The 27,005-nt window shown below is 38.6% G+C and overlaps 1 protein-coding gene across 4 annotated transcripts in view; it reads left to right on the forward strand.

Moving 5' to 3' along the window:
• PHACTR2 (phosphatase and actin regulator 2) overlaps window positions 1-27,005 on the forward strand; it is a 191,398-nt gene that overhangs the window by 154,115 nt on the left and 10,278 nt on the right. For all 4 annotated transcript variants that reach the window (XM_059400866.1, XM_059400865.1, XM_059400868.1 and 1 more), the window contains 4 exons: window positions 3-58; window positions 5,819-5,880; window positions 8,710-8,847; window positions 19,591-19,667. In XM_059400866.1, the coding sequence (XP_059256849.1) occupies window positions 3-58; window positions 5,819-5,880; window positions 8,710-8,847; window positions 19,591-19,667 (333 nt within the window). The remainder of the gene's footprint in view (window positions 1-2; window positions 59-5,818; window positions 5,881-8,709; window positions 8,848-19,590; window positions 19,668-27,005) is intronic.

Here is a 27,005-nt window from a genome sequence, read left to right on the forward strand (position 1 = left end):
AGGAGGCTTAGCCAGAGGCCCACGACTGAAGAGTTAGAGCAAAGAAATATCCTAAAACGTGAGTATCTTATCTTTTACAATGATTCCTCATGCAACCATTAACAAGCTCCCTTTAGGGACAATCCATTTATCAGTAGGAAACCTTAATATATTTACTACCCACAAGTAATGGAAATGGCCCATTTAGATCACATTTTTATATAATTTAAAAAACAATTTCTTGAAGTTCGTATTTTGTCTTACAGCGTTAAGCCTGGTATCCCCCAAGCCAGAGTATGGTTGTGACAGTTGTTTTTAAGAGAGATGAAATACATTTCATGTGTTCTTTTACCCAAATATTAAATAGAAGAAACCGCTCTAGTCTGCTTGCAAATAAATGTCAAAGAAAAGGCCAAAGAATCCACAAGGAAATAAATCAAACATTCCTATATTATTATTAATAATACAGTTTGTTGCCACACTTAACAAATGACTCAATTTAAAACAGAATTATGGTAAAAGAAATGTTTGAGTCCTTTTCATTTTCCTTTGTTATGATAACTCTGTTTCCCTCTTGAGTTGTTTATAATTTCTCGGCACTTAAGGAGTTCTCCATTCATTTTCCTACTTTATTTTCCCATTCTGCTTTCCCCTCTGTTTTCTTTGACTTTCCTTCTTACTGGCTAGTCCAATAGAACTTCACCGGAGTTCGTATGTTAAAGCTATAAAACCAGCAGAAGTGGTCTGAGCTTATGTAGTGTATCAATGTGGTTACTAACCACAGTGAGTTAAGTAATGGATATTTTTAAATTGAGCCTAGCTACAGTTTTATATATATATATATATATATATATATATATTAGTGTTTTTTTGTTTTCTGTTTTATATATTATTAACCCATTTTCTAAAGAGCTTTTTATTGTACAAAATGTCAAAGAACAGAGATAGGCAAAACCCCAGATACAATAGCAAGGAGCCATGGGCATGTAGGAGTGGGAAATCTTTCTCAGTCAGGCTCCTAGAGTCACGCTGGCTTGTCTGGATGACCCCCCACTCTTCAATCTGAGTTGTTTTCTTTCTCAGAGGAACAGAACATTTTAATGTCTTGTTTATACTATAGTTGTTCTTCCTAAGACAACCCAGCCATGAGGACTGAACAGTGAGGGGAATTGCCAGTCTACGGGATTCTTTCCTTGGAATATTTTGGTCTGGCTCTTTGTGACCAAAAACTGGAGTAGAACCCAAGGAAGGGCTGAGGTGGCCATCAGTGTGTAGAAGAGCCAGTTTGGAGATGGAAAAAGTCACGGTGAGAAAGAAAAGAAAGTTGTGTTTTAGAGTTCCGAGGAAGAATGAAAGCAACGTCGAATTTTGACAACACAAAACCAAGAAAGTTCAAGGCTTTTGATAATGGGTTCCTGGAAAATATTTTGTTGAATTAAACTTTAGGTAAGCTCAAAGGTAGACCATAAGCTCCCACACACAAAGATTGTGTCTTATTGGATGCCTGATGCAATACCTAGGAAGAAAGGGAAGAGCAGATGCGGGTAATTCTTTCCTGCTTCTGTGAGACAAATAGTGCCAAACCACAGTGGTGTTTGGTTATTTGAGGAACTGTTTCATAGATGTAGAAATTTATCCCACGTTGATCTTAAGTGCTGTCTTGGCTTCTATACCCTATTTTCCTGGAGGTTCAGGGAAGAGGGAAACGCCAAAGTCAGCCTCAAATTTGACTCCAGCCCTTTTCTTACTTCCTTCATAGTTTATCTAACCATGCTTATTCTGGAAACAAAAGACACATTTCCAGTCTGGAGAGGCTGATAACTGGCTTATGATCTCCTGACATAGTATTGTATGGCCAAGAGAAGCAGAAAGAGGAACCGGTGGAGGTCATCCAGGGCATTCCACTGAGCCACCCCAGGGAACTCAGAGGCATAGTTTACAATACTTTATTCAGGCCTTTTGCCTCTGGCTTCTTCCACACAGATTGCTCTTTTTTGTCCATGTATTTCATCTCCGGCTTTTGTTCAAAAGCAGTATGACTGATTCTTTAAAGAAAGGTCTGTGTGTGACATGGTGTGGGTTTTTTTTTTTTTAAGGACACTTATTTTAACTAGGTCATCTTGTCTGGACAGACCAGGGAACTCATTCACAGCACAAACTCATTCAGCAGTTGTCAACTCCAAGCTTGCCATTAGTTTCATAAACATGAGTCAAGTGGCCGTCAGCGCTGATCGCTTTCACTGAGACCACAGGACACATTTTGTCTCTTAGTGTTTCATTCCCAGCATCTACCTTACTCCATCGCTTTCCTATTTTACAGCATTGAGGCTTTTTAAAGAACATATAAAGTTATATTTAGTTGTACATTTTAGAACCGATTCCTTAATATTGTTAAAAGGAGAAAATAAGTTTTGGTGCTGGGAAGGTCAACATTTGCCTTTGAGGAAAAGAAATGTTCATGGAATATCTTTTATAGGGCCACGATAGAAGTTATAGATCTATTTAGTTGTGACTATAATTCCAGCCAAATATTCTGTAGAAAAAAAAAAAATGTGTCACGGTTGTTGAGTGCTGCGTGTATTTTTTTCCCAACATTCGTTATTAAATTTTTTAAATACAGAGAAAAGTTGAAAGAATTTTACTGCATGGAACACTGGGTGTGGTACATAAACAATGAATTCTGGTACACTTAAAAGAAATTTAATAAATAAAGAAAAAAAAGAATTTTACAGTAAACATCCATATATGTACTATTTATATTCTGCCATTAACATCTTATCACATCTTTTTTTTAAAACATTTTATCCTGGGCGCCTGGGTGGCTCAGTGGGTTAAGCCGCTGCCTTCGGCTCAGGTCATGATCTCAGAGTCCTGGGATCGAGTCCCGCATCGGGCTCTCTGCTCAGTGGAGAGCCTGCTTCCCTCTCTCTCTCTCTGCCTGCCTCCCCATCTACTTGTGATTTCTCTCTGTCAAATAAATAAATAAAATCTTAAAAAAAAAAAAAAAAAGTTAAGATGGTAATTAAAAAAAAAAAAAAAAATTTTATCCTATCTTGGCTTATCACATATCTGGCCTTCCTTTGATCCATGTTATTTTTGATGCATTTCAAAGTAGGTTTATAAGTGCATTTTCTTTTGTTAAAAATATCCTTATCGAAAACTACATAAATCAGCAAAAAGAGAAACCCACCAAAAAATAGTTAGCTTTTTTTTAACCTAGTGTATCCAAATCGATGACTCAAGACTCTGATATTCCAGGTGCCAATGTTTTGGTGCTTTTCTGTCTAATTTTAGCTAATCCATAAAATGCTGTGGGCAGCTGGGCAGGTTTCCTGCAGTGCCCATGGCTGTTAAACCACATGTATCGTTTGTGTGTGTGTAAGGGCAAACACTTCCTGTAGCTGTTCTAAAAACCCCTCCCTGCCCCCAGACCTGCTCTGAGGCCTTACTGAAAGGCAAGATTTGTCCATGAGCTAGGTCACTTCCTTCATGAATATCCCTCCAGTCTGTTTAAAGGGACCAAAAAGTTTTACATCCTACTTTGTAATTGGCTGTCTAATAGGCAAACAAAGGAGACCTGAAGGGAATTGGGGGTAATTGGAGGGGGAGGTGAACCATGAGAGACTATAGACTCTGAAAAACAATCTGAGGGTTTTGAAGAGGGGGGGGGGGGGGGGGGGGGAACCAGGTGGCAGGTATTAAAGAGGGCATGGATTGCATGGAGCACTGGGTGTAGTACAAAAACAATGAATACTGTTATGCTGGAAATAAATTTTAAAAAAAAATTTTAAAGAACTCAATGAAGTTTTTTAAACTAAGATTTGATTCTTTGGAAGAGATTTTACAAGTTATTTAGAAAAATGTGGAACAGCAGTCATCTTGACTTCCCTCCACCTCTCACTTTCTTTAACTTCTTTAAAAGTACAATTTCAAATATGGAAATACGTAAAGAAGTCAGCTCCTGATGTTAAAACAAATTCCAGGTGGTAAAATCCTGTTTATTTAATTCCTGCAACTGCAGCTGGCCCTTCTCTTTTTGCATAGGTATGTCACGGAGGTGGAAACTATGCTTCTTAATAAGATGAAGTTACTGAATATTCCCTCGTGAAAATTAAAGCATTTGTTGGCTTCGAGTTGTAGTTGATATCCACTTTTCTGTCTTTGGAAAGTACCTTTAAAAATAGAGCACAGTCACCATATAGGAGGGATTGACTAAAATGCTTTGAGGATTATATTTTCCCTTTTAGTAGTAATCTCGTCATAGGCTGACCTTGAAAAGCCTTAGTTTGAGTCACGTGACCACAAGTTTGGCTCGTGTCTGTTATATATAATTTATAACCTATATGCCTTATCCAACTCATGTAAAGTAAATATTTGACCCTAAGCATGTATTTTAAGAATACCAAAGGACATACATTTTGTGAAGCAGTTAGAAAAACCTACAGTGTTTGCATAGGATGAAATCTGAATCATAACAAAATTTGGCACACAGGTATTTCACTGAAAGCATACTAACCGAGTGTTCCCTGTCGTTGCACCGTGTTTTCAGTTTATGCTTATTGGTTGTCTAAATAACCGGCTGGATCATCCTATTTCTTATGAATTAAAATTAGTGTTTTGGAAGAACACTGAAACTTTTCCCTGTCCAAATAAGGAAAATTAATAGATAATTTAACATGTTTGGTTAACAAGTACAGTTGGTACAAATACTGAATATTGATACTTTATTCATGATAAAAAACAAATCTTAGTGGTAAGAAGTCTATTTGAACTTTAAAAATAAATTTACCTTTTCATAGAGGAAACTTTTCTTTTTCAAACTTTTGGTTGAGCCTTTAGATAGTGTGATGTTCCTTCAGTAGAATTCATAACAGCATCTTCTAAAAGATAGTCTTTTGGCTTCCAAATAGTGAAAATCTGTCCTCACTTATTGAACAAACGATGAGCTGCTGGAAGCACCAGAGAGAAGTTCATCAAATAAGCAACCATGAAAATCTGAAGGGGGTGTTTATTTCTTTAAAATTTCTGGTCATTTTTCTCTTCATCCCATCCACTGGACAGCATTCATTAAATTGGCCATTAAATTGTACCATTTGGTAAAGCACTAGAGAAACAGATGACTTTGGAAAGTCAAAGTCACAAGAAAATAAATCATCTCCATCAACAGTACACCATAATAACCTCATTCAGAACATTCTGGTTTGAAGGCAGAGTCCAAAGAAATGACTGCATTTTGCTTCTGTGGAAACCAAAGCAGACAAATCAAGTACTTTGGTTGGATTTGAATGGAAATGAACTCAGACATGCATCAGATGGTTCTAATTTGCTCTTTTGATATGTCTCAGATTTTCATGTAAGGGCCAGATCCAGAAGTAAATGTTTATCTGTATTCTGATAAATGGTGCTTATAAGCCCAAGAGATGTTCAGCAATGAAAGGTTTTCACCAGATTGTGGGCACCTGTCATGTTTTTCAGAATAGAATATGAAGTCAGGAAGCTAAAAGGTTTACAGTTAGTAAGGAGAAAAAGTTTATATATATATATATATAAACTTTTTATATATACTTATATATATAAAACTTATATAAACTTGTAATATGTATATTACATATAGTGTATATTATGTATATTATATGTTGTGTATATATATATATACACACACACACAAATTAATGAGCAATTTCTCTGCAAAATCTTTTGACAGCTTTTTAAAGATGGTGGAGTGTTTGGACACTATCTAAGTCAAATAATTGTGGCCTGATCTATTTTTCTGATTATAAAATCATTCATAGTAACTAAGTCTTCATGCCTTTCCTCTCCCACCCCCATTAATAAACAGAAAAGAATGAAGAAGAAGAACAAGAAGCAAAAATGGAACTTAAGCGCAGACTCAGTAGAAAGGTAATGAAACTATGATTGTTAGTAAGCATGTGTGTTTGGGGATCTACTTCATTATTTAAGTGCAAATTAGCTCTTTAAATCTAACATTGAGGAATAATTATTCCTATTAGCCAGTAATCAATCATAGACATTAAAATCAATGTAATGCATATGATATGAATTATATTTATAATTGCATGCTATGCTAATTTTGAAAAGCTAGCAATAAGATTTTTCAAATTACATTTACTGATTATGAAAATAACATATAAGCTATGTGATTTTTTTTAAGTGCAGAAAGGAACAAAAACGAAAAGAAAATCACACAAATGTCTTTTATTCAGAGATAACCATTGTTAACATCTCAATATAGTTTTTAAAAATGCTCATGTTTTCTATGCAGTTTTGGAAATATTAAATAAATATGAAATTGGAGATCTGCCACTATTCCATGTGAGCTGGGTCAGTAATTAAGTGAACTTGATCACCCAACCTGCCTGTTGCAGTGCTACCCACATTGACAAGTAGCTCACCTCCAAGACTCCATTGTTTTCACCCATTCATGAAAATACAAGTCTGAGGGCATCTGGGTGGCTCAGTCGGTTAATCAGCTGCCTTCAGCTCAGATCATGATCCTGGGGTCCCGGGACTGAGTCCTGCATCAGGCTCTGTGATTAGCAGGGAACCTGCTTCTCCCTCTGCCTCTGCCCCTCTCTCTCTCTCATTCTCTTTGTCTCATGAATAAATAAATAAAATCTTTAAAAATATATATATAATTCTGATACCTGGGCCATCACTTTTTTCTGTAAGTGTTAAAATAATAATAGTCTTCGGAAAAATTAAGACCTGTCAGAGTTGATATTTCATTATAAATCTGTTTTCAGTAATTCTTCAGATATACCTTTCACACCTTGTTAAGGCAGGATGAGTAGAATATGACATCTGCGGGGAGGCATGTGACCTGACCCACATTTATCTGGGCTGGCTGGGGAGTCCACAACAAAGGCATTCTGAGGCAGGGAGAAGAAACCCCGTTCTCATGGAAAAGTTGAAGATTGTATTTTGAGAGTTTTTGGTTTTGATTTTTAGGGGAAAAGATTCTTAATCCGTCTTTTCGTTTTTCTTTTCCAAAGACTCTAAATGACAAGTAATGATTAAGCCGAGAAAGATTCTGTAAACTGAATTGCTAGAGGCAGCTCTTCTAACATTCTGTGGCTGCCAAGTAATGGCTATGGATAAGCAATAGCCTCTCCTCATTTTTTCGGCATTCAGTTGAGCCTCGCCAGGAGGCAACAGAACCCACCCTGACCCCTCACCCCTAGCCCCTGAGTCCCATTGGCCTCCACTCTACAGAACTCTCTGCCATAGATCCAGGACATCCCATAGCACTAATAGCACAGTCCTAAATGGCAAGACTGGAGGAAGAACTTTTGTGGTCTCTGGTCACCTGTCTTTGGGCACTTCCCAGAGGCAGTCATTTCTCTACTTCCTTAGCCCCGCCTGCCCTAGAGAAGCAGTAAGAATCTAGCAGTAGAGATTGGACAACAAGTGAGAGTAGAAGAGAGCCACTTAGATCATTCCTCCCTCTGTCCTTTGCCTACCAGGGCTTTATGAAGCCAGAAGGAGCCGCCATTGCTATATCCCAGCTCAAGTGAGCTCAGAGTATAGAGACAGGCTTTCTAAGAGTCCATGAGGGACTTGAATGTTAGAGTATTGACCTAGGTCAGCCTCTCATTTTACCCAAGAGGAAACTGAGGCTCAGAAAAGGGTTTTTGTTTTGTTTTGTTTTGTTTTACCACAAAAACATCATTTTTGTGTGTCATAGTACTTAATTTTTTTTTTTTTAAGTGAGTCTTTGCAAATGAGGAACCCGTCCAAAGAGGACCACTTAGATAGTGCATGGGCCGGCTATATGCAAGTACAGATACAGATAGAAAAGGTACTGGGAATGGACCCCATGGGTACAACAGAGGCCTGGGTCTGTGACATCTTCAGACCGAGAGAGGCCACAGAAGCATGAACCTCAGGAGAAGAGAGTAGATAATGCCTGTCAGCAGGGCCAGGAGTCTCTAGTCTCTCAGAACCATCTCTCCTATTCTTGGTCTTGGGAAAGGAGAGCAAATACACAGGGCTGAGTGAATTAAATAAACTATGAACTTGAATTTGACAAAGACCACAGGAGGGATCCAAGTCATTAGAAGTACCTTAATCATCCCAGCGTGTTTTAAGCAGTTCTGGCCCAGTGAATGTCCTCCTCCATGCCCCTGCTGATTTCTGCACAGCAACTTCTGCAGCAAGCAAGGGTAAAGTCAAATCTGGGCATGGGTCCCTAGTCTCACCCAGAAGACTGCTGTAAGCACAGCCTTCACCACACCATTTCTTTGTCATAACTTTGTGCGTTTCTGAATATAGGAGTTTAATATAATAGGAGCAGAGATCTCATTTCTAGAAGTTTTAAGAGTACTTTTGTCCGGATGATTCAGACTCCATACCAGCTAGCCTCTATCTGGATTGCTATTGTGTCTGTGTTGCTTCGTGCTCCTTGTGTCAGAGATGACAGGTGTCTTTATGCCAGGCAAGGTGCGGAAAATAGCATAACACAGATGGCTGCCAAAGCCTGTGACCTATCTAACAATGATGATTTTTATAGTCTCAGAATTAGGGCACACGGCTTTCGGGTTCTCATTAGAAACTCCCAAGATGCTGCTGCCTTTTTTTTTTTTTTCCTTTTGGATATCTGAAAGTGACCTTATTTAACCATAACTTTGAAGCTCTCTATAGAAAACGTGCCACCATGAGGCTGTAAATGGTTTCCTAAACGTGTCCTTTCTTTTCCCTATGCCCCTGCAGCTCAGCCTGAGACCCACAGTGGCAGAGCTACAAGCTCGAAGGATCCTGCGGTTTAATGAGTATGTAGAAGTCACCGATTCTCCCGACTACGATCGCCGGGCAGACAAGCCCTGGGCCAGGTTAACACCTGCAGACAAGGCAAGGGCCCTTGTGGTTTTAGCCATGATTTTATTTGTTCATGATTTTATTGCTTTTCTTGAAGCTTCCAGTGTCCACTTACCCTTCCTCCCCCCATATACACACACACAGTCCTCCCACGAGGCTAGATAGTACCAGATAGGTCCACAATTTCCTGCCTTGGTTATTTAAGCCACTTAAGTGGTATATTTAGTAATATCAGTGAGGTTCTTTCAGGTAAGTCTCGGAAAAATTCATTCTCAGTTACCATGTAACCTGTCTGCATTCGTGCCTGGATTGAGGGTGGGGTGGTCCTACAGCCATGATTTATCCTTACCTTTGGAAAATATAATTTATGCAAGTTATCATTTTAAAAGGATATGTTAAGGGGTATCTGGCTGGTTCAGTTGGTAGAGCATTTGACTCTTGATCTCAGGGTCATGAGTTCAAGCCCCATGTTGGGCATGGAGCCTACTTAAAATAAAAATTTTAAAGATAGTAATGAATAATATAAAGGGATATGTTAACAGTGAAAAAGGTATTGATCTATATTAAGGCCAGCACACTTTTCCTATAAATGGCCAGAATAAATATTTTAGGCTTTGTGTTTGTGATCCATACTGTCTTTGTTGCAATAGCTCAGCTCTGCCATTAGAGTATGAAAACAGCCATAGGCAGTATATAAATGAATGGATGGACATGTGTTCCAATAAAACTTCATTTACAAAAACAGATGGTGGGCTAGATTTGTCCTGTGGGCCATGGCTTACCAATAATATAATATATATTATATTATTGATATATATTATATATCTATATAATATATACTTATTTTATATCTTTTATATCTTTATAATATATACTTATTTTATATCTTTTATATAATATAAGTATATATTATATAGATATATAATATATATCATAGCTCACAGTCCAGAAAAACTACAATATAGGACTATTCAGCAAAATTAGGCAGTGTCAACAGCTTTCCAAACTGATCGCTCTGGTTTACCCTTCCACAGCAAAGGTTACCTGTCATCCAATATTCTTGCCAACATGTGATAGTCAGGTTTTTTTTGTTTCGTTTTTATTGTTTGTTTGTTTGTTTTTTAACATGACAACCCAGTGGTTAGGAAATAACATCATTATACTTATATTTTGCCTCTCATTAATTATTAATGAGGTTGAGCGTATTTTCATGCACATTGGGCATTCAGGTTCCACTTCTGTACCTTTTGTCTATTTGGGGGGGGAGTTGTCAATTTCTTGTTGATTCATAGGAGTTCTTCATATATTCCAGTTTATATATTGCAAATACATATGTATCTTCCAATTTATGGCATTTCATTCTTTTATAAACATACATTTCATTCTTTTTATGGTTATCTTTTGACACAAAGAGATTTCTTAAATTTAATGCAATGAATTTATCCACAAAGGTGGCTTGTGATTTTGTTTCTTTGAAAAAATTCTTCTCATACCAAAGTTGTAAGTGTATTCTGCTAGACTGTTTTCTAAAACATTTATAGTTTTGCTTTTCACATTTAAATTGTTACAACTGATGTTTTTAGAAGATATAAGATATGCCTTGAGCTCTGTGGATCATCTTTAATGTTTCCTGGGTTGCTATTTGCTCTTTGATCTTTCTCCTAATTTTCTTGGCTTCATTTGTTCATTCTTTTCTAACTTAAGGTGAACTCTTTAAATCATTAACCTTCTGAGGTACCTAGGTGGGAGCATCTGACTTCACTCAGGTCCTGACCTTGGGATCCTGGGATTGAGCCCAGTATCCCAGGCTCAGCTGGGAGTCAGATTCTCCCTCTCTCTCTCTGCCCTTCCCGCAAATCCCTCCCCGCATACCACCACCCCTGTTCTCTCTCAAATGAATAAATAAAAGCTTTAAAAAATAAGTCATTAACCTTCTTCCTTTCTTATTTTCTGATACAACCAGTGAAGGCTATAAATGATGCCATATGTCAGTGGTTCCCAACCTTAGCTGTACATTGCTCTCAAGGGCGGGGGTGGGGGAGCTTTAAAAATGGTGATGCCTGGGTCTGGGTCCCACCCCCAAAGATCCCGATTTAAGTGGACTGTAGTGTGACTTTAAATATTGGGATTTTAAAGGTATGTGGTCAGTAATTATAAATGTCCCATATATCCTCAAAAACAGTGTACGTTCTACAGTTCTGGGGTATGGAGTTTTAAATATGTCTGAAACTTAAATTTGTGAGTCTCATTCAGATTTTTGTATCCTTCCTTTTTTTTTTTTTTCTTTTTTGTCTGCTTGGTCCCAGACCAAGAGAAGGATGTGTTACCTCTACTCCTGCATATATGGATGTTTCCTTCTCTTTATAATTCTGTTTTGTGTCAATAGATGTATATAAGTTTAGGATAATTACATTTTCCTGATGAAGCCTTTATTATGAGACTCTACCCAAGAAATGCTTTCTGTTGTAAAGACTGTTTTATCTAATACTATTTTAATATAAAGTTGAGTTATTTTGGACCACCTTAGTGCTAGGAATCCAGGCTGTGAACCCATGTGAGGGCTACTTACTGGTTCATATTCTCAGGGTAGATCTCATTCTGCCTCACCTGCTAAGCACCAGCATGACATTATCTGTTATCCTCTGGGGATCAGACATTCTAGCATACTCTTCACTGAGGCTATGCCATGAGACCCCTCTCTGTGGTGGGAGGGTTATTCATGTGGCTTTCCACCTTTGGCAGGTTTCGTCTCTGGTCTTTAGTATCTCACCACACTATGAAAATGACTGCCCTCAGTCACCACTTTTAACACAGCAAATGCCCTCAAGGTCAAAGGCAATGTCATTGCTCAGCTTACTTCATTTCTTTGAGCTTCATCTTCATTTATTCTTTCTGTCAAAGTATAGTTTACTTTCTTATTGGCTGATCAGTACATTTGAAATGATTTTTAAATGTCATGCTCAGCATTTTTGTTGCTTTTCAAGAGAAGGGATAGTCAAGGCACGTAGAATGTTGTTTTGTAAAATCAAAAAATTTTAAAAAATAGTGTAGGGCACCTGGCTGGCTTATTCGGAAGACCATGCAATTTTTGATCTCAGAGTCGTGAATTTAAGTCTTGTGCTGGATGCAGAGATTACTGAGGAAAAAAAAAAAAAAACTTAAAAAATTTTTTTAAAAAGAAGAAAAAAATAGTGTACACTGTTTACAAGTTTTCTTCCATTCTCCTCCCCTAGTTGTGTGCTTTTGGTCATTCACCTCTCATTTATTGGCCACTAGATGACCCTGTTCAGTCACCATTTCTGTGTAGTGAACTTCCCAAAACTTAGTGGCTGAAAATGACAACCATCTTATTCTATCTTACAGATTTTTCTGGGTTGGGGATTTAGTCAGGGCTCAGCTGGGCAATTCTTCTGCTTTTTGTGAGGTTGACTGTGGTCACTCAGTGTCCCTCAGCTGACAAAGAGGTTGTTCTGGAGGGTCCCAGATGACTTCTTTACATGTCTGGTGTTTTTGAGAGGATGGCTCAGAAGCTAGGCTTGGTTGGGGCTGTCCACCAGAGCACCTACACATGGCCTTTTCAGCAGAGTGGCCTCGGAGTGGTCAGACTGCTTACATGGTAGCTGGCTGTCCCTGGAGTAAGTGCCCCAACAAATGAAGGTGAAAGCTCTATGGCCCTATCTGACCCCAGTTCAGAAGACACCTAGCTTTACTCCACCACTTTCTTTTAGTTTCAAGTGGGTCATACAAATAGTCCAGCTTCAGCGCAAGGGGCGTTAGCTCTGCCTCCCAGTGGGGGATCAGCAAGGTCATCCTCAGAAGAACTTGAGGGCTAGAGGTGTGATAGCTGCCATCTTTTACAAATATAATTGCCACATCCACCATTCCCAGCTGGCTTGATATTCAAATGCTGAGCTTCTGAGAAGCAGGTAGGGGGTGTCCAGGGAAATGAGTAAAGATCACATCAGGTGCAAAGTATGCAAGCCACGAGAGTCTCAATGATTAAATTTCCATACCCTAGAAATAGTTTCTAACTCATGTCTGTTGCTGAAAGGTTAAACTCCTCCATCTTTAGTTATAATGGAAAGGATTTTTCTTTTTAACTTTGTGTTGAAACAAAAATAGATTTTTCTGCTGGACTTCTAAACTGCAGGGGAGATCTACTTGGTCAGTTTTTCTTCTGTAGGCCTAGTGTCTGTTCAAGAGTACTTTTAAGGCACATGACTGGCATCTCCCCTGCAGAGCAAACTTTGAGCCCCAGAACATGGCCAGAACCCCTCCCTCCTCATATCTGAGGCTCATTTTATACCTTGTGACATTGTCTATCCCAGTGCTCCTGACACTTGTGAAAGTCTAAAGGGCAGTATTTTTAGAACTGGATTTATGTGTAATTTTTTTTTCCTCGAAGAAAAATAGGAGTAATTTCTTTTAGATTAAAAGAATGTTGTATAGTTTTAAAGATAGAAAAAAAGCAACCGTTTAAAATGCCACTAATGGGGACACCTGGGTGGCTCAGTTGGTAAAGCAGCTGCCTTCAGCTCAGGTCATGATCCCAGCGTCCTGGGATCGAGTCCCACATCGGGCTCTTTGCTCAGCAGGGAGCCTGCTTCTCCCTCTGCCTCTGCCTGCCATTCTGTCTGCCTGTGCTCTCTCTCTTCCCCTCTCTCTCTCTGATAAATAAATAAAATTTAAAAAAATAAATAAATAAATAAAATGCCACTAATGTAAGCACATTGTGTATTCATGAGTGACTCATGTTTGTTGGCAAAAATCAGAATATTCAAAAATACAAAAAGAAATACCAATTATAATGCACAGCAATGCATATTATTTTCTATCTAAAAAATGAAATTATTCATTATAATAAATATTTATTTGTTTTCTCAAGAAGTTAAAAGAGGAGTATAATGAAATAAAGTTATTTGTTTTCTCTAGAAAAAATAAAGTTATTTGTTCTCTCTAGAAGTTAAAAGAGGAGTATAATGAAATGTTACTTATTGCCTAGAGTTACTAAAACTGTCAGTCGTGATTTTAGAGTGAAAATAATACATGCTAATCATCATTATTACAAGTATATCTGGATTTTTGTTGCTTTTTAAAAGATCTCCATAATGCTTTATAAAAATACTTCATAATGCCTAATGATCAGGTTAAAGAGAGTATCTTATTGAGTGAGTATATATTTTATTCTGTCCATAGGTAATATATTTTATACCAATTAAGTATAAAAATCTGTGATTTAACTTTCATGTTAAAAAAGTTTTACTTTTTATAACTTTGAACTGTATATCCCATTATTGAAAAAAAAATTATTGGAACTAAGTATTTCCACCTCTGCTCTCAAACACTGAACTTCCTGCCTCCTAAACGCATCACCCCTTCTCTCTCTTTTCTTAGTGCTCTGTCTTAGCCCCACTAAGATACTACTTTGCATTTAAAAAAATCTTTGCAATTCAAGTATAAAGAGAAGAAATCAGGAGGCAGTCAATAACCAGTCAATGCCCATTCTATGAAAATAACTGTAGGGAATCTCATAAATCTGGTAGTCTTATTAAATTGCTCAAATTAGGAGAGAGAAGTGGTGGGAGAAATGCCTTATTAATTGTGAGGGGTTTTTTGTCTACCCACCCCCCATTAATTGTGAATTTGATTGAGCTTAATTCACCTTTGAGACACCATTTTTAATCTTTGAATATATGTATTTGAGTAGAGCACTAGAAACAGATGCTCATACAGTAAGATATAATGTCTGTCTGTATCTGTGCTGAAGTAGAAAAATGAGCCCTAAGATGATAGGACAGACAGGACCAGAGGAGGCCATCAGCTTGGCCTGAAGACTGAAGCTCACCAGCAGTTGTCATCCCCCTGGGTAGGCTATGGAAGCTCTGTCCATGGTGGAAAGGGGAGGGCAGGCTTTGGAGCTGGGCACATAAAGGTATGATTCCTGACTTGGCCACTTGGAAGATGCAACTTTGGCCGAATCATTTAACTCTGGTTTCCTCACTGGTAGAGCCAATTATATCCATCTTGGGAATTAGGTAGTGTATCCATAAAGTCCCAGTTCATCAATAGATGGTAGAGCTCACCAGTGTTACATCCATGGGCAAGCTTGATAATCTAAGCTTTCTTCCCCACAGGTGAGATTTTCACTGTGCCGTGAAGCCTCAGTTTACAGTCTAGTCTAAAATTATCTACTGAAAGAATTGAAAATTCTGATGATACATGGATTTGTCCAAGAAGTTACTCAAGAAGTAATTCTTTATTAATATATTAAGAACTGTCTTATACCAGGGACGTAAATATGAACACAGTACCCTTTCAGGAATGTACTGTCTAAACAGGACGAGGTTGCAGCAAAGACAGATGATTTTAATTCTATACAGACATAATCTTGGCCTGTTCCTGGTTGTCCTGCAGCAAAGAACAGTACACTTACCTATACATGGTATTGAGCTTGATGAATAATCAAGAACTTCCCTCCAAGGGCACCTAGGTCACTCAGTCAGTTAAGCATCTGCCTTAGGCTCAGGTGGTGATCTCTGAGTCCTGGGATCAAGCCCTGAGAGGCCGGCTTCCTGCTCAGTGGGGGTCTCCCTCTCTCTCTCCCTTTCCCCACCTCCGCTACTGGCACTGTCTCTATCTCTCTCTCAAATAAATAAATACAGTCTTTAAAAAAAAATTCCCTCCTTGTTCCATATCAGTTTTTTTATCAAAGAAATAAGCAAAAAAAACATCAAATAAGGGAACTCCAGTTAATCTTGGCCTCACAGCTCACGTTGTTTGAGAAGGCAGCAGAGTCCATATTTTCAACAAATCACCAGCTCCTTATGGCAAGGGTGATCCCTGAGCCGACTAGAGGGAATTAAGCAGACCTTCTCACACCAGTTATCACTGGTCAGTTTTAAACTTCATTTCAGTTATTCTTCTTTCCTCTCTCTTCTTTGTAATTCTCAACGGTACCAAAAATGCTGTGTATTCAGTCTCAGGGCGTTGGTTTTGTTTCAGTCCTAGAAATACCTGGTTTCTGGGGCACGTGGGTGACTCAGTCGCTTAAGCATCTAACTCTCGGTTTTGGCTCGGGTCTTGGTCTTAAGGTCGTGAGGTGGAGCCCTGCGTCAGTCTCCACACTCGGTGGGGAGTCTGCTCCAGATTCTCCCTCTTGCTCTGCCCCTCCTGCCACTCATGCATGTTTGTGCATACTTGCTGTCTCTCAAATAAATAACTAAGAAAGAAAGAAAGAAAGACCTGGTTTCAGCTCAGTGGTTAACTAATGTTGGTCCAGCTCAGCACCATTCGGGCTCCAGTCTCACCACAGCAGCCTGGCTCTTTCTGTCCCATATCTTCCTACAGAATCAGTCCCATTTACATTTATGGGAAGAGTCCTTAGGCCTAAACTCTGGTCTCATTTGCATAGAAGGGAGTTAAGATTATTGTACCTGTATTTTCTGAACATGAAGCATCTTTAATTACCCTTTTCCTCTCATAACCCTCTCAGGAAACCTCTTTATTTATTTTTTAAAGGTTATTTATTTATTTATTAGAGAGAGAGAGCAAAGCCTTCAAGAGAGAACATGAGTGGAAGGGGAGGGGTGGAGGAAGCGGGAGAAATCAGACTCGCTGCTGAGCAGGGAGCCCAATGCGAAGCTCGATCCCAGGACCCTCGGATCATGACCTGAGCCGAAGGCAGAGGTTTAACTCACTGAGCCTCCCAGGTGCCCCAGGAGACCTTCTCTTTAAATAGTAAGAGGAAGCAACTCTTGGAATAAAATTGTGGTAGTCCTACAGTGAACTTTTAAAAGGAGTATTGCTTTTCTTTAATTGCCTGTGGTTACATCTTGCTGATATATATTTTCAGACAACCAGTCCCTATAATTTCACATCGCATTCATTGCCTATAACTGACTCATTATTCCTAATTACAAACCAGCACACACAACATGGAGATCTGAGGCAATTATCTGGATGACTTAGGCCCTGAAGCTCATTTCAGTGAAAAGACTGTGGGTCTTAAAGTAAGAAGGCCTATGTATGAGCCCCATCTTTGTCCCTAACACCCATTTGATGTCTAGCAAGTGACATGATCTCTCAAGGCCTCTGTCTTATCATTTGTAAGAGGATACAGCGTTCGGGTTATCAACTCCTAGTGACTTAACCGTCTTTCTTTGCTTGCCCCTTCCAAGATGGCTCCTTCACCAGCACATCTGTGCCTTGTTGCTCCTTGGCCTCTCTCTCCATCCCCATGGCTTCTCATCCTTATAGGCCTCTTCCTGTACCTTGGCTTTCTCACAGTGTGGTTTCCTGAGGGTAGTCACATTTTTTTTTTAACATGGCAGCTGACTTCCGAGAAGAAGGAAACAAAAGATGCCAGGCCACTTAAGAGCTAGATTCCAGACTGGCTAAACTTCACCCCTGGTGTACTGTGTTGTTTAAAGCAATGGCAAGACTTGTCCAGATTCAAGGCTGGAGAAACAGACTCCACCTCTTGATGAGGGAATGCCAAAGTCACATTGCAGATGAACATGTGGGATAGGCCCCAAAATCTTGAACTTTCTCAGAAAAAATGCATATGTATATCGTCATAAATGAATTGTCAGTGTTACTAATGTAAGGGCTGTTTAGCACATAGTTCACCATTGAAAATGAACTATACTGTACTCTTTTTTTTTTTTTTTTTTTTTTGCAGATTCTGTATCTCAACTGGTTCTAAAAGAATGCTTTCATTAACTTTTGTCAGACTCTTAGATTGATAGCCAACCTACTATTGAGAATAAGGACTTTGCCTTATTTGTCTGAGTCTCCTTCAGTGATGTTATCTTCTTGCCCAAAGTAGACTATAAATAACAGTGAAAGAATTGTTAGTCTCAATCATAAACTAAAATCTATTTCTTCTTTCGGAAGTTTCACAGTAAGTGTACAAAGCACTTTCACGTATGCTCTTAGTGGAGCTTTAAAATACTGTGAGGAATCCTCATCCCCATTTTCCAGAGGGGAAAACAGGTTTTGGAGCAAAATAATTCACTGAGGGTCCCACTGCTATTGAAGGCATAGGTGAGGTGGCAACCCCTGACTTCCAACACCAAGTGTATCTAGTGACATCTTAACATTCAGAGAAGAAATTTAAAATGAACATGGAGACAAGATTCTCTGGCACTACCCATATTTTTAAAAAGTTCATTTCAAGGAAGTCTTTCCAATAGATGCTAACTGGAGATTGTATTATAGGGCGTATTCACTGTTTTCGGCTCCGGGGTTAGGTATCAATATTTACAGTGAGTACGACAGTTTCCTCACTGTGCTCTTCCTTGTGAGACAAGATGAATGGTCTTACCACAGCGGACTTGGGCCCATAAGTGTATCTCTGCTTGCTTCATCTCTTTCAGAACCTAGTAGCAAGAATTATTGCCACAGTTTCCAACCGCAGGTTCCCCATAGAAAGTACAGAGGCTGAGGAATACGAGTAGGGAGATGTGAGCAATGTATGACTGCAGGATTTAAATCTAACCCAGACAAGCCTGTTGGGGGAAAGCTTGTATATCGCAGAGTGACAGTCAGTGATGGGAGGAGGCCGGAGAGAAGCCTCAAGGCTTCCTTCTGTCTTTTCCCTTTTTCTAAAATTCATCATTTTCCAACCACAAACTAGATTTTCTTATCTCTCAGCGAAGTCATTCTCTGTGGTTTGCACTATTTGAAGTTTGGGCTGAAGAGTCCATCTCTCAGAGATTAGGTTATGGGGATGTTTTTATTAATAATTTTACTTCACGTGAGGGAACCTGCTTCGTGGAGAAATTAGGAAATAAAGATAAGCACAAAGTTGAAACCAGAAACCATCCGTGATCCAGTCACCGTTGTTAATAGATAACTGATGTTAATGTTTTGATGATTATCTCAGTTTTTCAACCCAAGGGACATAAGCATCTCTTCAAACCCCAACATCTATGTGACATGGGTTATGTGTTTGCTATGTGGTAATAGTAATCACATCCGATTAGTACATTTTCTTTGAGTGGCTTTAAGTGCTGTGCTGAAATTTTTCATTCTGATTGTCTGAATTTTCAATATTAAAGAATAAATAAGCAACTGCCTTCTCAGTAGTTCTATGGCAGTTGGTCAAAGCCATGTTGTTGTGGGTGGTATGAAATGCAGAACTTTCATAGGAAAATGATGCTGTTTCTCAGAAAATCTTGGGGTGCCTGGGTGGCTCAGATGGTTAAGTGTCTGCCTTCGGCTCAGGTCATGATCCCAGTGTCCTGGAATCAAGCCCCACGTGGAGCCCCACATCAGGCTCCCTGTGAGCAGGGAACCTGCTTCTCCCTCTCCTTCAACTGCTCCCCCTGCTTGTGCTCTCGCTCTCTCTGTCAAATAAATAAATAAAATCTTAAAAAAATAAAGGTGCTTTCCTGTAGCACAGACATACTCATTGTGGTGTCAGATGAGGAAGGAAAGAAAGAAGGAAGAAAGGAAGGAAGGGAGGAAGGAAGGAAGAAAATCTTGTGACCTGGCTACTCTTGTAGTCCTCAAAGGTGGGGGATGTATGTGACTCAGACCAGGCCCCAGGATGGGTTTAGCAAAGGCCTTCTTCCTCTCCTCAATGACACTTCAAGGAAATCTGCCCTGGTTTTGGTATGATATTACATTTATCTTACCTTTACCTAATAGAAATTAGGACTCTCTTTTTGCAAGACATTTCTTAAAAGAATGTCTGCTTTGTTGATGGTGTATAGGCTAAGGAATTATGTGACCTAAGCAACAACTTTATCTTTTTTTTTCCCCCCTATTTAGGCAGCAATAAGGAAAGAACTAAATGAATTTAAAAGCACAGAAATGGAAGTTCATGAAGAGAGTCGACAGTTTACAAGGTAGGTGGGCAAAATGAGGTTTGGCATATTTTATGTTATGTGTAATTTACCACAATCAAAAGAATTTTTTTTTAAACACAGATGAGCATAACACCATCTAATGAACATTTTTAAAATTAAGTCTTTTTTTTTTTCTTTCTTTCACAGAAGTCTGAATCATTCCAAAGGGCTATGTTCTGGTTTCTTCCTTAGGCTTATTTTCTGGGCCCGGAGATGAGCATTAGAATCATTCATTCTGCTCTTGAAGAGGCTCAGTTGAAGTTTTATGCTCAGAACAGATGCTGGTGAGAGCCACTATGGGCACCTGTGTGTCTGCTTTGGGCTCACCATAGACATAACTTAGAGAAGATAGAAACTCAATTTTCAGAAGACCTAACTTAGACTAGGAATCTGATTTTTACTGCTTCTGCAGAAGGTTACGGCAACCCTACCCTTTTTCCTCCTAGTACCCTTGGGTTTCAGTTTATTCTTGTGCTAAAACTGGAAGGGACCTGCGTGATCATGTAGTCTGACCACCCCCCTCTTCACAGGTGTTCTGTTTCTTTCTCTATAATGGGTTTATGTGCTTTGCTTTTTTATAACATGTATGTTCCTAAAAATGTGCATGCCAATTAAATCTTGAAAAATTAAATTGCTAACAAGCATACCAGGATGGATGATTACATGAAGAAGACCACAGTAGGTCTTTCAGGAAAGCAAATACTGATTCCCTAGGCTTGAAACAGCCTCAGCTAGGCATACGCTCTAGTGCTACTCTCTCTGCACTGGTTCCTGTTGGTGGCGGTGTTCCATGCTCATTGGAGTATGTCCTATGATAAAGGAAGTAATGGTATAGCTTCATCATTTAATAGCAAGTCCCTGCGCTGAAGTTGGTAGAGACCTCCTTGCTCTTGTGATAATGTTTGGCACACAGAAGAAACTCCCCTTTCTTCTGGAGGAGTTGTATTTGTCTTGCTTCCTCTTATATCATGTTTATTTGTAAATGCATTCAGGGCTCTTAGCCATCTGGATGTATAGGATTTTTCTCTATTTAAGGTCTGCTTCTAATCCTAATCGACTCTTGGACCAGTTACGTGGACAGATCAAGCCAGACCTACTGTCTGCTCCTTTTCTCCCTTCCACTTGCGGGGTCACGAAAAGTTCATTGTTGATATTTGACACCTGTGGTCCCACGTCTCCAGTAAAGTTGATCATAATAAGGTGGCTGAATATTTATGGTGACATTGAGTTGGCTGGGACTTCCAGGTAACTGAACAGATAACATGCACGTGTTCGTGCCTTTGAGTCCTGACCCCTGAGATAGAGTGACTGCACTCAACCTACTCTTTATAATTCAGGATCATTTGACTTCTGCATAGTTTTCCTAGAATTCATAGTATCTGATTACCTAATTATCATTTGATAACATTGGAAGAATAAACAAAAATAGAAAAAAATCAAATTTTTTAAAAATACATTTCTATGGAAGTTCCAGTTTATGAAAAATAAACATTTTTACAGAAAGAGTTTCTTTCTCTTCTGTCGTATATTATGAACAAGTGAAAAAGAAAAGGTTGCAAGGAGGGTAAAGGTCATTTATTTTTTGCATCTATATTTGTTATGGGCACAAAGCATATATTCTAATTAAGCATTCAGACAGTGCAAAAAGCCGTCAAATAAAAATGAAAACTCCCTTCACTCCCTCCTTTCTCAACTTCATTTCTGTTCTCACAGGTAATCACTAGTTAAAGTTCAGTGTAGATCCTAGTAGACATTTTCCTGTGTATTTACAAACATGTAGATGTATATATATGATCTACATGTATGTACACATGTGCCTTTATGTACACTCTGAGTCACACACAAAACAGCATCTAGAAAATTTTTCCATATAAGTGTCTATCTTTCATTTGAATGACTTTGTGGCATTCTATAGATAATATAACATGTTATTGATCAATTATTCTATTGATAAATGTTACGGAATTTTCAGTGTTTCATTAGTAAAACAGTGACTTGACTTTCTTTATAAATATGTCTTTGTGGGGACACCGGGTGGCTCAGTCAGTTAAGCATCTGCTTTTGGCGCAGGTCATGATCCCAGAACCCTGGGATAGAGCCCCGTATTGGGCTCCCTGCTCAGCTGGGGAGACTGCTCCCTCTCCCCTTGCCTTCCACTCACTCTGCATGTATACTCTCTCTCTCTCTCTCTGTGTGTCAAGTTAATAAATAAATATTTATTATATATAAATATATGCATATAAATAAATTTTTTAAATATCATTAAAATATATAGATATCTTTGTGCACACATGCCAGTGTTTCTGTACTCGTAACATGAGTGGATTCACCAGGTCACTGGATTTATGTTTTTTATATTTTAAAAGATGCTATTCTGTGACTTGCAGTTTATGAGCATGCCTCGTGTATCACCTCTTTAGCACTGGCGGGACAGGATGGTGGTGGTGGTGGTGGTGAGGGGTCTGTAGTCTAAAAACTGAACATTGATTTCTATAAGGTTGAGCATCTTTACATATCTTTACTGACCATTTATTTTTAATTTTTGATTTACCTTGACCAGTTTTCTTTTGAGTTGTCTTTTTCACATGAATTAGTAAAAACTCCTTAGATGTTGTGGATATTTGCTCTTTATTACATATGTCACCATACTTTTCCTCAATTTGTTCTTAATGTTTTAACTTTTTTGTATGGTCTTTTGTTTAAATTTTTGCACATTCAAATGTGTCTATATTGTTACTTTTACTTCATTGTTTTGTGTTTTATGGAGGAAGACCAAGGTTATAAATCTATTCTCTTCAATTTTTATATATGCCTTTTTTTTTTTTTAGCACTTAGATCTTTCATCCATTGAGCATTTTATTTGTGTGGGTGATTTAAGAGAGTAAACTAACTTTACTTTATTCTAAATCAATAGTTAGGATGAATGGATAAATGAGATGTGGCAGATGTCTACAATGGAATATTATTCAGCCATCAAAAAGAATGAAGTCTTGCCATTTGCAATCACATGGGTGGAGCTAGAGTGTTATTACGCTAAGTGAAACATGGATGGAGCGAGAGCATAGTATTATGCTAAGCAAAACAAGTCAGTTAGAGAAAGACAAATACCATGTGATTTCACTCATAGTAGAATTTAAGAAACAAAACACATGAACATAGGGGAAGGGGAAAAAAGAACGAGGGAGGCTTTTAAGAGACTGAACTATAGAGAACGGACAGAGTTGATGGAAGGAGATGGGTGGGGGATGGGCTAGATGGGTGATGGGCATCAAGGAAGGCATATGTTATGAGCAAGTGATAACTCATTAAATTCTGCTCCTGAAACCAATATTACACTATATGTTGACTAACTAGAATTTTAATAAAAACTTGAACAAAAATAAAGAAAGGAATCAGTAGTCAGTTGCCCCATTTATTTCCGCCTTGATGTGAAATTCTTCTCATATGCACATGGACCAGTTACTGGATTCTTTATTATGCTCTAGTGATCTGTTTCCTGTCATTGCACTGTGTCACACTGTTCAATTAGAATAGATTTGTCGTGTGTTTTTTTATCTGGTAGGGCATTTTTTTCACCTTCAAAATTCCATTGGCTATTTTTCTGTATTTACTCATCTACAGAAATTTAAAGAGTATACTTGCTGTATACTATAAAAGTCTATTGATATCTTTATTGTTTAAGTAAATATTAATAGATGTAAACAGGGATGAGCTGCATTTTAAGAGAAAATTATATCCTTTTTTTTTTTGTAACAAGGGTAAGCTTTCAAAGTTTTCCATAAAATGTATTGATTACCACTCTTTAAAATGTCTATCCAGATAAGGAAAAATTAAATATTCATATAACTAAGATAAATATGCCTTGCTTAAGTACTCTTCAAAACCTGGCAGCAAAGCCAATGTCTGCTGCTATTTGTCCATTAATTTGTATTACATCATTAGAGTTGCATTCCAGTAGAGAAATCTTTTGGCTCTGACTTGTAAAAATCGTGCTTATGATTTTCAAATTGTTTTCAGGATTTCTTTTAAGAAGATAAAGTTTTGGTAAACATTGTTGAGTCTAATCAAAATAATACCAAAATATGGTAATGTTTTACATTTAGAAAATTGTTTATGGAGAAGATATTGTTGCTCTTAGCACCAGGCACCCTGGAAGGGAATATACAGGTGGTAGATCATTACTTAACCCTTTAAATGCCATCTAGATAGAGAGCAGCTCACTTATTAGCTCTTCTTATTAGTGCCAAACATTATCTCCTTATATCAAGTAAGCCTGCCATTCAGAACCTAAATCTGTTAACTCCCTGTGGGATTTAGGTTGTTCATAGAAAGGTTGAGGCAATCCTGCGCCTTCTGCCCAGACATCTCTTTATCCAGAGATAATCTTCCACACAGTGATGTATCAGTCGATCCTGGAAAAGATCCATTCCCATGGGAAGAAAGATCTTCCCATGTGTCTGTATCTCTGGAGAGATTCACAAAAAGCTGGTAACATTGGTTGCCTCTGGGGAGGAGAATTGGTGGTTAGGGGCAGGCATGAAAAGGCGGCTTTCCACTCTATGAGTTTTTGAGGTACAAGAATTTATTATCAGAAACAAATATTTAAAAGAAAAATAAAGGTTCCATTCCCTAAGTTATCTTTCTGTAAATGAGGATCCCATCATGCTAGCTTTTCTTAAATAATGTGCCAGCACTAAAATTAATTGTGACATTCTCGTTATTGGTGTATTCAGAAGACACATGTGAAACCTCCAGCATGGGATATATTCTGTGACATGTTCGATCTGGCGCAGTAAAGAATTATAGCAATCCACCCTTTTCATCTGATTCCCCTGGTCTTTCCCAGCATCTTTTAGCTAGCTCTCTGGCATTGCAATGCATTCTGGGGCCACGTAACAGGGGTGAGGACTAGTGGTGTCCATGAGACTTCATCCTGCGGCATGAGAGGTTCCAAGCTCTAACCCCAGCTTCTTAGAACACTCAGTGCCTGTCCAGCCACATCCTGTGTTTTCTGCCACCAACAGCTGCCCACCCAGCCCACCGTTCAAAAATCCAGAAGACCATTTGAAGGGCACTGTGTTACTTAATAGGATTATTGCATTCTGGGAGGAGACCACTATGGCAAAATAAATCCACTTCCCTTTCCATAGTAAATGGCATTTCTACAACTTAAGATGATTCTCTAAATTAGAAAGAAAAATTGTATGAAAGGTCAAATTTTACTTAAAAACTACATTTGGAAAATGGTTATAGCTGAGCAGTAAGATGAAGGGTCATTGTAATCTTCAGGAGAGTCTCTGTTTTCCAGAATTTTTTTTAAGTGTCCAGATGGGTTAGATTTATAATCAAGAGAGAGTATTACTTTTATAAAAGTAAACTTTGAATTTGTAAGCAAGAATAGAGTCTGCAGTGTAGTACTTTCATGTTTATAATTTTATTAGCTTATTAATTATTTACTTGTTATATCAAGCAAAGAATCATTGAATTGATGCTCTTAGAATCAAAGTGGGTCTCAAGAGATCGCTGGCATATTGTTAAGTGGAAAAATCAGGATACTGATAAAGCCATAGATAGCTTTTTATATCTTTTATTTAAAAATTCAGATACATAGGGAAAAAAATTGGAAAATAACATCCAAAAGCTCTTAACAGTTTCTTATAGAATGGGGTTATAGTTTTGGGGGTTTTTTCCTCTACTCCAGCTTCTTTAATGTGGTTGAGGTATGTGGGTGGGTGTGGGTGTGTGTATTTAAAGTTAATAGCTTATTCTATACCATCTTCAGTGATTACTGTTCCATGTAGATTTACAGCTAAACTGCTTTTTAGCTTCTAGATACACTTATCAGAATGTGACTTCAGGGGCGCCTGGGTGGCTCCAAAGCCTCTGCCTTTGGCTCTGGTCGGGATTCCAGGCGCTCTGCTCAGCAAGGAGCCTGCTTCTCCCTTTCCCTTTCCCCCTCCCCAAGCCCAGGCTCCTGCTTGCTCTCTCTTTCCCTCTCTCTCTCTGCTAAGTGAATAAAATCTCTTAAAAAAAAATTGTGACATGACAAGAATTACATGTGGGACCTCAATAAAAAATACAGGGTGTTCCACAGAGGAATAAGAAGGCTTCTTCTGCAAGGCTGCTCCCTTCTATGGGTGCCTCATGAACCTGGATAGAAACTTGAAAAAGCTGCAAAATGCCGCTTTAATCAGCATTGAAAGCATATGGCTCAGTATTTGGAATCATAAAAGCCTATCCAGTGTGTAATCTGGCTTTTCAGGTAGAACTAGGAGCTGTGGTTAGGAGAAATTGCTCATTTGTTTAATGTGCATATGCCTTGACGATGAAACCCTTTCAAATGAGAAATGAATGATTCAGGATTTCTGTATCTATGTATACGAAAGTAACATTTTACTTTTGTGGGTAATTTGTTATGTTCTGTTATTTGAATGATTTTATAGGAAGGGGGAGTAATTTGTGGAGGAATCTGGCTCAGTTGGTTAAGCAGCTGCCTTCGGCTCAGGTCATGGTCCCAGCGTCCTGGGATCGAGTCCCACATCGGGCTCCTTGCTCAGCAGGGAGCCTGCTTCTCCCTCTGCCTCTGCCTGCTATTCTGTCTGCCTGTGCTCACTCTCTCCCCCCCCCTCTCTCTGATAAATTAAAAAAAAAAAAAAATCTTTAAAAAAAAAAGAATGATCTTTACCTCAATTCTGGGACGTTAAAGTAGCTCCACCCTCATTCACTTCCTCTCAACAGTATGAAATTAAGAAAGATGTATTCCAGTTTTAATAATAAGAAAATATAGGTAACTTCAAATTTGATTCTCAGGAGAGTTCTGAAATAAGAGTGGCTGAAAAGTTTGAGCATCCTTGGGGCACAATGTATCTATCTATTGCTCCGTCAACTGAAAGCCTAAAGCCCAACTCATTCTGTCAGGTGATCTTCTTAGGAGGAAAAGCTGAACTTCTCGTATTTCAGAATGCATGCGCACCGTTGGGTAGTGACAAATGTAAGAACAATTTACATTTTCAGTACCTCCAAGCCGAACTTGAAGAAAAGATGCCTAATTTAAACAGGATATAAATGTCTTTTTCTGATTGGATAGTGCAAGAAAATATATGAGGTGGCTTTTTTATTTGTGGGATTTTTGTGTTCTGTTTTTTAAACCAGGTCTGGTGGTCCATATGAAGAGAGGGTACATTTCTGACCCCTGGCTTTGTCAGCATGTTGTGGCAGTCACACTACTAGTTGGTCACCTTCTTCTCTTAGCCAGCCCTAAGAGCTATCCTGATGGCCTGTGACCTTCCACACACCCATATGTGGAATTCATTCTCTGATGGGATCTGTGGGCAAATA

The sequence above is a fragment of the Mustela nigripes genome, chromosome 5, assembly GCF_022355385.1.
Source record: "Mustela nigripes isolate SB6536 chromosome 5, MUSNIG.SB6536, whole genome shotgun sequence".
NCBI classification, from domain to species: Eukaryota; Metazoa; Chordata; class Mammalia; order Carnivora; family Mustelidae; genus Mustela; species Mustela nigripes.